The sequence below is a fragment of the Physeter macrocephalus genome, chromosome 1 (genome assembly GCF_002837175.3).
Source record: "Physeter macrocephalus isolate SW-GA chromosome 1, ASM283717v5, whole genome shotgun sequence".
NCBI classification, from domain to species: domain Eukaryota; kingdom Metazoa; phylum Chordata; class Mammalia; order Artiodactyla; family Physeteridae; genus Physeter; species Physeter macrocephalus.
The window spans coordinates 39,739,965-39,752,106 of record NC_041214.2 but is presented as its reverse complement, the minus strand read 5'-3'; the positions used below and the strand labels follow the sequence as shown (position 1 = coordinate 39,752,106).

Sequence of the window (12,142 nt, the reverse complement as noted above, 5' to 3'; positions counted from 1 at the left end):
CGACAGTGAGAGGCCCGCATACCACAAAAAAAAAAAAAAAAAAAAAAAAATTATCACACACCAAGAGCCAACTCCGTCCTTTGTTTCTTGATCATCACTTTCCTGTTTGAAAAGGATTTCCACCACAGAGGACGATCACATCCACAAAACTGGCTGTAGACACAGTACCACGCCGTGCACACCACAACAGTGATCACAGACTTCAAGATGTCAAACAGATTCTGGATGCTGTAAAAAGTGTTCTCTTCAAGAAAGGGCTATATATTATTAATAGTGTTTGATGCATGTTTCAATAGCAAATCAGAATTCTGATTCTGGAAAACTTCAATTGCTACAAGACTATATGCATGAGATACATGTCCCTAGAGTTATTTCCCCCCTTTTTTCCCTCTCTTGGCAATTACTAGGCTTAACATAAATTCTTCATCAATCCCAACCTGCCAAAGGGAGGCCACATTTCCAAGATGCTCTAAGAAGAATGTTATTCACTTAACAACACTAGTCAAAGTATTCAGACTCCATTTCCCTTGATGATCATTACATAATCCCTAGTTCTTACAGCTGGCACATCAGACTTCTGACTCTGCCTCAGCACCCAGGTCTCTCTCTAGGTGATACTTCCGGAAGTTTGTCTTTCTGGGAATCCAGGAGATGAAGTGCCGTGGGGAGGGAAATGCTGCCAGCTGCATGGCGACAGCAGTGGGAGGTGTAACGAGGAGAGTGTAAAGCTGTTTTTTTTCCCAGAGATGTTGCCATAGTTTATAAATCATTTTGCCCTGGGGCTTTCCACCTACTCAAAGAGCAAGTTTCAGAGCCTGGGTGAAAAGCAGCTATCTTGTGAAAACAAAGACACTTCTCGGTTTTAAAGGTCAGATTAGATTTTTATTTGGGTTCCCACCAAAACGACAGGCTTGAAAGTCAGGATCTGTCAAGGAGAAACTCTTTTCTAAATTATTTTAACATATCAAGGAACAACACATATAGGTCCCAGAGCATCACCCCTAGGGTAGAGGAGATGCCCCTCCACCGACCACGGCTGGGCCAAGCGTTTGCAGCCCTAGGATAGGAGGAGGAAAGGGGCAGTGGATGGGAACGCTGGGAGCCCGCCTCTTGGAGCCTTGAGGACGAAGGACGGAGCCAGGAAATCCCTGCGCTGCACGCACCAGCCCCAAGGTGCACTGGGGTGGGCAGTGGTGAGCTTTAGGAGGACGTTCTTTAGCAAGGACACAGAAAGGAGACTTTCTGCAGCTGCACCCTCTCCAGGCAGCTAGTGGCCACTCTTAGAGGAGCTGAGGGAAGAGAGAAAGTCTGAGAGACTGAGCATTTTACCTAAAGAGCCAAGCAACCATAACCCAAAACGGATAATGTGAATTAAGGCAATGGATCAGGGTTACGAAACGGAACTAAAATTGAGGGACACCCACCTGCCCCTAAGAGAGCTGGGAAAGCTGAATTTCCTTCCCCATCTTGGCTGAGTGTGTGGTCTGAACTCAATCTCTGCCCCACAGGCATGAGGTGACAACAGGCTGAAGAAACTGGAAGTTGGCCAGCACTGCTGTCTCCACTCGGCCCAATTCTGTTTATTCGAAGCCTAGTGGGGACAGGAAGTTGACCGAGCAAACCAGGATAAGGAAGGCAAACGCTTCTTCCCAGCTTTGACCAGTCGCTGATGCACGCAGCAACTGACCAAGAAAACCACGTCTATTATTGATAGAGGACACTCAGAATTTGAGAGATGTACACAGACTTTTAAAAAATGTCCTGGGGACTTCCCTAGTGGTCCAGTGGCTAAGACTCCGTGCTCCCAATGCAGGGGGCCCGGGTTCGATCCCTAGCCAGGGAACTAGATCCCGCATACATGCCGCAACTAAGAGTCCACAGGCCACAAGGAAGATCCCGCACGCTGCAACTAAAGATCCGGCGCAGCCAAATAAATATTGAAAAAAATGCCCTGGTGGGTCTTTGACAGAAAGAAGAACTCAGAAAACAACTTAAGGAGGTAATTTTAGCCACTGAAGAAACAAAATAAATTATTTCTAGTCAAGAAGAGAATATATCAAAAATAAACACTGAAGGAATAATACAAGAGCAAAATCCCACATTCAAGTGGGATCTGATGGGAACATGGGAAGCAATTCCTCTCCTACTGCACAGGAAGAAAAAAAGACTACAGCACTTCAACGATCTTAGTTTTATCAAAAATGTAGTAGTGTTCTTCTGCATAATGCATCTGCTTAAAAGGAAGTTCCCTAACTGTTCTGGAGCTTTAGGTTCCAGATATATTACATACATATTTCCTACAAGATTCAGTGAAATAAAGTGTTCGAGAAATAAGCAATCTTGTTCTGCCCCCTTGAGAAGCAACAGAAAGGCTCTAACAGAGAAGTCAAACAGTGGGAGACCCCACCAAACACATGGCCCCGAGCCACAGCCCCATAACCGCTCCCCAGGTGGCTTGGTTCAAGGGCTGAAGGGATGCCAATAGCAGGCTCCCGTTTCTCGTTTACCAGTATGGTGGGACAGCACCACAGTTACTCAGGAATTGTAAACTGCAGAAGAGTATCTGCAGTTGGTGCGTCAGATGGTCCAGTGGCTCGCTTCGTACTTTATCACTTCTCGTCTGAAGACCCCATCTGACAACGTGAGGGACTCTGTTAAGGTTTGCATCTCTGTCCTCCCAGAGAGTCTGGGGCTGGGTATCAAATTTAACTGGTAAAAAACAGCCGCTGATGAAGGCCCTTTCAAGGGGATTGTCAGCCCTAAAATGCTACTGTTTCGCAACTGTTCTTGATTAGTATCTGCAGGTGTGTGTCTTGCAACTGTTCTTGCTTAGTATCTGCAGGTGTGTGTGTGTGTGTGTGTGTGTGTGTGTGTGTGTGTGTGTGTGTAAGAATACTTCTACATATGTGTCCCTCGATGGTTTCTGTGGAGACATGTAAAACATGAAAAGCGGATGAGAGATACAGTCATGCGATCACCACCATATCACACCGTGAAACACCATCTCCCCTAAGTTTCTCAATCTCCCTGCTTCTGGTGGCTGAGTGGCAGCCTCTATCATCTGATCTGATGATACGAGTGATAACATCATCACATTCCATCCTTTAAACATTACTTTTCCCTTCCCGTGGGGTCGGCAGTCACTCTGAAGTGGGTCAGCTGTATGGTTTTGGTGATGCCAGAGAAACCGTTTTGGAAACGTCATTGGCTGGAACTCCCGTCACTGAATTAAACTAGAGGCTTTGTGTTTCTGCTCTTCCTCCTGTAGCAGGGTACATTCACCTTTCCCTAATCTGTCTTTTTTTCCTCTCTTTGTAGCTCAGTCTTATCCCAAGGCATAATACTCTATTTTTCTACAGTTATAAAAATTGGGAGAGTTGACACCTCCAATTAAAAGATGCTTTTAATGTCAAGTTCTGAGGCAGGAGAGTGATAAAAGCAGCCACAGAGGAGATGGGAATCAATAATAACCTTATTACAGATGATCTCTGCTTGGTCCAGATGGACAGACTCCATCAATTATGAAGTGTGATTTCTCTCTTCCCTGCATTAAGCAGTGGCCAGAGAAAATACAGGAACCCATACCAACAACATACAGCAGAGCACTCTTGATGCTGCATGCCGACTGCCAACATATCCGTGTAAGAAAAATACCCTTCGTTTCACATATTTTATTTAAAGGACCTTGTTTTATTTAAGAAATATTTAAAGCCATGAGGTAGAAGGGACTATTAAGTAACTTATATAAAAATATTCACAGCAAGCAAATAACATGCTCCTAGACAAAGCACCTTGTTCCTTTTTTTTTAAGCACTAAAAAATACTGTTCTCTACTGGATAAACGGATTCCTCAGAGAGTGCTTTCTTAATTAAGTGTGAAGGCAATTAAAATCAAGATTTTTGTGAAGCTGTAAACATGGAAACAAATTAATTTCAGATAGAAAGTAGAGACAAAGGAACTGCAATGACAAGAATGAATTCATGGGTAATCTCCGAGCAGCTACGGCTGCTCGAGAGTCTGCCACTGTGTATGTGAACAGCCATGCTCCCTGTGACAGAGCTGGGCATCCTTTTCTTTCCCTTTTCCCCTTCTCTCCTTTTCATTCCCTGTGACTTCATCATCAATTTACTTACAATGACTGAAGCATATTCCATAGTGCAGAAAAATTGTAGCAAAACCAAGGGAAAATATTTTTTCTTTAAAAAATGCTTATGTGATAAGGACACTTAACATGAGATCTACCCCTCTTAACAAATGCTTACCTGTACAATGCATTACCGTTGACTAGAGGTACAAGGTGCTACTGTACACGGGTCTCTAGAACTCCTCTACCTCACTTAACTGAAGCTTCATGCCTGTTGATTAATAACGTCCTATCTCCCCCTCCTCCCAGCCCCTGGTAACTACCAGTCTAGTCTTTGATTTTATGAATCTGACTATTTTAGATACCTCATTTAAGTGGAATCCCGCAGGGCTTGTCTTTCTGTGTCTGGCTTCTTTCACCGAGAATACTGCCCTCAAAGTCCAATGAAAAAATTTTAAAGAGAACTTTCTTTTTATGTAACACTTCACAAAATATTTAAACTTCCAGTGTTTTCTCTCAGTCAAGGAAGAATGTTGACATCTTGGTCTCTATTTGTTAGCATAGATCTCATAACATTTTAAAAAATTTAAGCGTAAAGCAGATGGTAAATCTGAAACTAATAAGCAAAGATAGCTGGAGAGCTGAATCGTTACTTTCATCAACATTTGAAAGGGTGGTAAAAACCACTTTAGTATAAAAAGATGATGATGACAGGAGATGAGGAGACGTGGTCCTGAAGCCTCCCAGCGGATCATCCCAGCAGCACTGTGTGTTACGGAGAGGGGACCCACTCACTCACCAGAATCTCTTACTCAGGTTACGTAATCCTTACCTTCTCCAAACCAGCCTTTAAACACAGGAGAGAACAAGCTCAACTGTGATATCTGATTCTCAACAGTGGATGCATTCAAGTTCACTGACACACACTTTTAAGTAAAACACTTAAATTTTCTGTTTTCTGAAGTAATAATACAAAAGATATATTCAGGTACTTATAATCAGATTCCATTCTGTTGAATACAGTCTTCCTTATATTAAGCTCATCGGATCTGCCTTTTAACATACGCCAAAGTATGCAAGATGAATTCTTCTCCACCTTCATGGGGGAGCAAGAATCAGAAATAAGGTACCTGGGACTTCAAGAGCCCCACGTGAACAACGTCAGATCATGATTATTGGCGCTATCTGGGCTTTATGGGCAGATTCATCAGTCATCTACACACCACACATGGCTCATCTTCCTGATCTGGACTGCAGGGCAAAAACTGGACAAAGAGACTAGTCAGGCTCTAAACCTGCCATTAGAACCATTAATGGTTCTGCCATTAATTTGATGCACCACTGGGTTTCCATTATCTCATCTGCAAAATAAAGACGCTCAGCAGGCGGCCTCTGAGTCCTCTTTCAGCCTTACCCTCCCACAGTCCATAATCTTAATTCTGAGCATGGCCCTTTGCTGCTCAAAAATGTGCAAGAACTCCCACGGGCCACGCTTGAATTTCCTAGAACACGTGCTTCCCATTTCTGAGAGCGTTTCACCCTGTGAACTCAGCCTGCAACAGTCTCCTTTTCTTCACCTGCTGAAATCTGAGTCGTTCTTAAGGGTCAGAGGCCAGTGTTTCCTTGAAGTCTTCCTAATTCCTAAACTTGAAACTGACCGTTCTCTCCCATGAACATCCAAATAATCTGTTTACATATTTTAACACATCTATCTATCATCTATCCTCTCACTATTTCTGGGTATGTTTCATCTCTTCCACTAAACTGTGAACTCCTCCAGGGAAGAAAAGCCTCCCTTGTGTGACCACACAGTCACTCCCACTCTCCAGACCAGTCCCTCCCTATTTCTCCCCCATCTGCCTGATCTAAGAAGGTGTCTGTGTTTTTCTTCCTCTGCTCCCGAGTGGCTTTGACACCCGCCTTCCTGAGCAACGTCCCAGCCTCAAACCTCACCACTTCCGGGATCCAAGGAGGGACGACAAATAGGGCAAAAAACCACAATTTGGGCCTCTCTGAAGACCTGTTTGTTGGTGGGATCCCAAGAGCCATTAGGACAATCTAGGGGCCGTGGGCAGGGTGACCACACAACTAATTATCTAAACAGGGACACTCTTAAGGGTTAAAGGTAGAACTATTAATAATTATGCTGGGACCACAGGTGTACAAGCAGGGTCTGTCCCAGGCAAATGGGGCTGCAGGCCACCCTGAGCGTGGGCCCTCTTTCCTAGCCTCCATACCGGCTTACACGGTGCCCACATTTCCACAATCCGCTCCTTCCCTGCACTCTCCTTTTTCACAAAGACAGTGGCATATTTCAGCTACAACTCATTTATTAGTAAGAGTTTAGACAGAAAAACAGTCACAATCTTGACAGCATAAATACATATCTGTACACTCTTAGGAGATACCGCAATCCTGTCCTCGCTGGAGGGCAACTTCAGCAGTGCAGACTCACAGTAACACAGGACTTTGTGGGGAGGGGTGGATTTCTCAAACTACGCTTACTTCTCATTTGGAGTCTTCAAACTATAAATGGGAAGTCAACGAAATGAAATAAGATCTTATTTCTAAGGCTAATTTTGGGTTAAGCTCAACATAACAAACGTTACAAAAATAAAGGCTATCCAAGACCTTATGACATTTCCCATCAGTATTTCATCTATTCTTTAGCTAGCTTTAATAAATTAATTGTCAGAGGTGAGAAATAATTAAGTCACTAATAAATGGACTATAAAATATTACAAGAGCTATAATATTGCCATAGCAATATGACAATCTTTAAAATGCAAATTATAAAAATTTGAATCTAATTTTAAGTACTTTATAGCTTAGTTTATCAGGTGGAATGAAAAAGAGAACAAATCAATAAAGCTAGGGGTATAATACAGCCCAGCTATGTCAATGAGACATTATGTAAGACTAATTTCACAACTTTAAAAATTTAAGCAAGCCAACTGTCTTACCATTTCTACAACAACACAATTATAAAGTTATATGTAGATAAGAGTTACATAGTAAATGTTATCATCTGCCAGCCCAGGGAGAGGAAGGGGCGGGGAAAGTGATATGGTGGGCACTGTGTCCACCCAGCTACGGTCCCACTCCCGCTCTGGGCTCAGCCTGGACTAGCGCCTGGGTACTGACCCTTCCAGTTAACACCTCCCTGGGGCACCACATCCCACTCTCAGGAAGGTCCTGTTAAAAAGGTTACCATGGGGCTTCCCTGGTGGCGCAGTGGTTGAGAGTCCGCCTGCCGATGCAGGGGACACGGGTTCGTGCCCCGGTCTGGGAAGATCCCACATGCCGCAGAGCGGCTGGGCCCGTGAGCCATGGCCACTGGGCCTGCGCATCCAGAGCCTGTGCTCCACAACGGGAGAGGCCACAACAGCGAGAGGCCCGCGTACCGCAAAAAAAAAAAAAAAAAAAAAAGGTTACCATGAAGAAATGTCACTGTGTGACCAGTAACACACCTGAGCCGGTAAGTCATCTTAGATGTTGGTCAGTGACGTGGGTCTGCAAAAGGTCTAACGATTTTATTTGTGGCTTAAGTTTAAAAAGCATTTACAAATATCAGCTACTTCTTTGGGCTTCTTCTCATAAAACTAACTAGGTAGCCTGAGGCACAGCATGCAAGAGCTCTTCAGACTTTTCCATTTTACCTCTTTTTCCTATCTTTCCATCTTTTCCCCCCAAAGGAATCTCAGCATAAGCTTCTTTGTTTTGTTCCCCAGCTGCCATCCTAGCAGACTGGATGGCTCCCTGAGGACAGGGACCCCTTATGCTCAGGCCTGTGGCCCCTCCAGCACCCAGCACAGTGCTCACCCCACCCATGTTTACAGACACATTTGCCCCTGGCCGTCCTTCTTTCTGAAGGGTGACTGCCACTCCCTGCAGTTTGCGGGCAGTGTCCAGTGTTCGGTCCTTATTTATCTTACATCACCGTGAACTCTAAGCTGGAAAGAGCAGGGAATAACAAGCACCTGCTACGATGTGTGGTTACTGCATTGGAACTTAGGAAAAAGATCAAATACCACTTTTTCTTAAGGTAATGAACTGATAAGCTGTTTAAAATACTGCACTCTTATTATTGGTGAGAATGTAAATTTGCATAGCTACTAGGGAAAACAGCATGGAAGATCCTCAAAGAATTAAAAACAGAACTACCATATGATCCAGCAATTCCACTTTTTGGAATATATCCTAAGGTAATAAAAACACTAACTCAAAAAGATACATGCGCCCCCATGTTCATAGCAGCACTATTTACAATAGCCAAGATATGGAAACAACCTAAATGTCTATGGAGAGATAAAGAAGTTGTGAGATATACATATATATATTAAAATATGAGGAGATCCTACCATTTGCTACAACACAGATGAACCTTGAAGGTATTATGCTAAGTGAAATGAGTCAGAGAGAGACAAATACTGTAAGACCCACTTATATGTGGAAACTAAAACAAAACAAAACAAAAACAAAAAAACCAAACTCATAGAAAAAGAGATCAGATTTGTGGTTACCAGAGGTGAAGGGTGCAGACAGTGAGAACTGAAGGAAGGTGGTCAAAAGGTAGACATTGCCAGTTATAAGATAAATAATCCTAGGAATGTAATATATACCATGATGACTGATACATAGGAAACTTAAGAAAATAAATCCTAAGAGCTCTTATCACAAGAAATTTTTTTTTTCCTTTCCTCTCTTCTTCCTTCTTTTTATATGAGAAGATGGATGTCAGCTGAATCCACTGTGGTAATCATTTCACAATGTGCATAAACCAAACCATCATGCTGTACGCCTTAAACTTATACATGAGTGTCAATTATGTCTCAATAAAACTGGGGGAAAGAAAGAGAACAAAAGAAAAAAAAGTGTTGCATTCTTCTGACTTGGACTTCCAGATCTTATGCACCCAAAGATTTGGGTGAGCAAGGCCAAGAAGTGAAGAAGATCAAGCACAAAAATGCTTCCAAACTTTTGTTTTTGGAAATAGTACCCCATGGTCAAGACAATTTGTGAAATAGGGCATACTATGTCCATCACCCTTTGGAAAGCCACTGCCAGCAAACAAAAGGGCCCACACAGTCCTGCAGTGAAGACATCTGATTAATTTTGCTCAAACCAGTATTTCTCTAAATTATTTCAACATGGAACCCTTTCTCCCATGTGACACTTATTAATATCCTAAGAAACCAAGGTTCCTCAGCAGACACTGTGGGAAATGCTGACCTAAAGCATTTTTTTCTTTCCTGGAAATTGTATAAATCCCTCTGAATTGCAGCTCTCAGGTCAACTTACAGAATAGTAAAAAAAAAAAAATTTATTTCTGTAAGGTTTACAGTGCCACTCCTGATTTGTCTTAGACCACAGCAGGCTACCTGAGAAGCAGCCTTGAGTTTTGTGGTCTGAGCTCCTGCTTCTTGTGTGGAGGAGGTGGTGGTGGGTGAGGCCTCTTACCTCTGAGCACCCGGGCGGTACAGGCTGACAGCCTCGCCCATCTGGGAGGGGAGTGTCCAGCACCACCCTTAACCCTGACCGCAGGGGAGGACCTGCGGCGCTCACCGGCGTTTTGACAACTTCAGCTACACTGCGAGCTTGAAACGGTATTGTTCACCCACTAACTCATCCCTCAGAGTTACGATAGATCAAAAAGTACAGCGAAAGCAGGAAGCGATTAGGAAAACGCAAGATAGACCTTAAGGGCAAAAATGCAATATTCTAGGTGTCCCGAGGATTCCTCATTAACGCTAAGCTGATTACCAATCACAGGCGCCACAGAGCAGCTGCTATAAGGAAGGAAAACATTGCACAATAGAGTCATGTAGTGGAAGCACCTGCCTCTGATGGTATTTAAAGTGTATTTTCGGAAAAAAAACTAAATTTCTCACCTTTACCAGTTTGAAAACAAAATAAAAATGAGTGACTCAATGGCTGATTGCAGGGAAAGGTTAAAAAAATTCCCTCCTATATATATGTGGAAAATAGTGTATGCTTTAGAAATCAATTCAGATACATTCTTGAAAAGCCGTCTGAATCCTGCTTTCTAAAATAGCAACAACAAAACACTAAAGTCTTTCAAATACAGCAAGGTCAGGGGAATAACTTTTCCAGCACAGGTAAAGGAAGCATGAACTAGGAAAGCACACCTCAGCAAGAGCTCCTAAGCATGTCGGGGTACTGTCCTAAGACACCTCTCTCCCCTGGGCTCCATAAAAGTGCAAAGAGCCACTCACCATGTCGTAAGTTGTCACGATCTTCTTCAGAACCTCGGGCACGATTCCCTGCAACTCCATGGTGGGATACTGCTCGCTGAGATTCAGGACCACCAGGGGTGTGTTATCAGGTCCCAGGAAGCGGGGAGACACTGCCAGCATGCACTGCATGAGGTTGGCTACGGAGGAGAGGCCACACAGCTCCTTGAAGGACACCACTGCATTCTGCTCAACGGAAAGAAGAAGGCGCTTTGTAATTCACCAGGGTTTTAATTTCTCGTGGATGTTATCCCCAATATACTTGGTTATCCTTGGACTGCCTCGTACAACAGTTACTAGCAGTGTTATGACAGACAGGGTTAATGATTACCTTATCCTGGGAAAAATGGCTACTTTCCAAAGTAAACATAGTTATAGATATTTGTAATACCAATGTATCAAAAGTATGGAAAAGGCAAATAAGTTAAATTCTTTCGAAGGGCAAAGCTACTTTTCAGATCAAAGTTCACAGCAGTGCTAATGCTGATATGTAATTATGAGCAAACAAAAAAAATGGCGTCTGCATTCAAAAAGGTAAAGATTCCAAAAAAAAAAAAATCAGGCTTAAAATAAGTATCAAATATGCCAGCCAGCCAAAAAAAAAAGAGGAATATTTGCAAGATAGAAACTAGAGTCTCTCTCACCTGTTCATACCAGCTGGTTCCAAAGCTAAAGGAACTTGGAGGATGCTGCAGTCTCCGTGGAGATGAGCCCGGTGGGAGACCTTCCTGCCCGGTACCACGGCCTTCCCTTCCCCCAGTCCCGTCTCCATGCTGCTTCTCCTCCTGCCCTCAGTGCTCTTTTTTTCTAATCACCAGAGGTGCCATTAAAATCCCCATTAAAGGAAACCCTTCCATACTGTAAAAAGCCACGAGTCGGTGTTCTTTGATCACTGTGTGCAAGGCATAGGTAATATACACGACCCCATATACGCTGGGACCGAGGAGGCCGAGCCTCAGCTGTGGCCTGCCTCTGTTGTCTGTCTGAGGTCACACAGCTAGCAGATGAAGGTGTCAGGACTTTACCTGAAGTCTGCTGAGGATGAGGCCTCTGCTCTTAATCACTGTGCTGCCAGAAAAGGTACATTCCAACCGAAAGATGAGTCACCCCAGGCACACCTGGGTCGTGATCTGGGCTGAGCACGGCGGCCAGAGGGGAGGGATCTGGGCCCCCCAAGCCCTGTACCTTCTGCTCTCAAACACCCCCGTCCTTGGAAATGAGCAGCACGTTGGTTTTAAATTTAAACATTTTCTTTTTATTAATATTGCTTTAAATATGGGCATCAAGCTGTGTATGATTTTGTTCAAAATCACTTGGATGTTGACTGCTCATAACAATAAATCCTTACTGAGAGCTCTAAGGGGGGCCGCCAGTCACACCATCGCACTCCCCAGTTACTTCTTCTTCACCTGCCGTTGTCCTATTTGTTTATTATCTGCTGCCCAGCCCCAACTAAAGTCTGCTGTTTCCTACGGCATCCCTGGCCCGACCGCCCGGGTGTGGCAGGGGTATCACGCAGCGGCGACTGCAACGTGGGTTCAGCACAGACACGCGGCCCTGGAAGGACGAGGCTCGGCTTTATGCGCATGACAGCTGCCGTAGGGCAGGGACGTGCGGCCTGCTCAGAGCTGAGGTCCACCAACCATGGCACCCTCAGAGGCAGGGAGACACCCTCCACATTTACTATGAGACAAGAAATAAACCAAAATGTCTCCACTGTGGGAAGGTCTTTTAATTTTACTTGCTGCTGGCATTCTGCTCATAATAGTTACAAAGATTATATATATATGTGTGTGTGTGTGT

The 12,142-nt window shown here is 43.9% G+C and overlaps 1 protein-coding gene across 3 annotated transcripts in view; it reads right to left on the bottom strand.

Annotated features, from left to right (window-relative positions):
- The window catches only part of PLCL2 (phospholipase C like 2), a 200,959-nt gene that overhangs the window by 77,613 nt on the left and 111,204 nt on the right, over nt 1-12,142 (bottom strand). For all 3 annotated transcript variants that reach the window (XM_007108536.3, XM_028490169.2, XM_028490175.2), the window contains one exon: nt 10,322-10,525. In XM_007108536.3, coding sequence (XP_007108598.2) covers nt 10,322-10,525 — 204 coding nt within the window. The remainder of the gene's footprint in view (nt 1-10,321; nt 10,526-12,142) is intronic.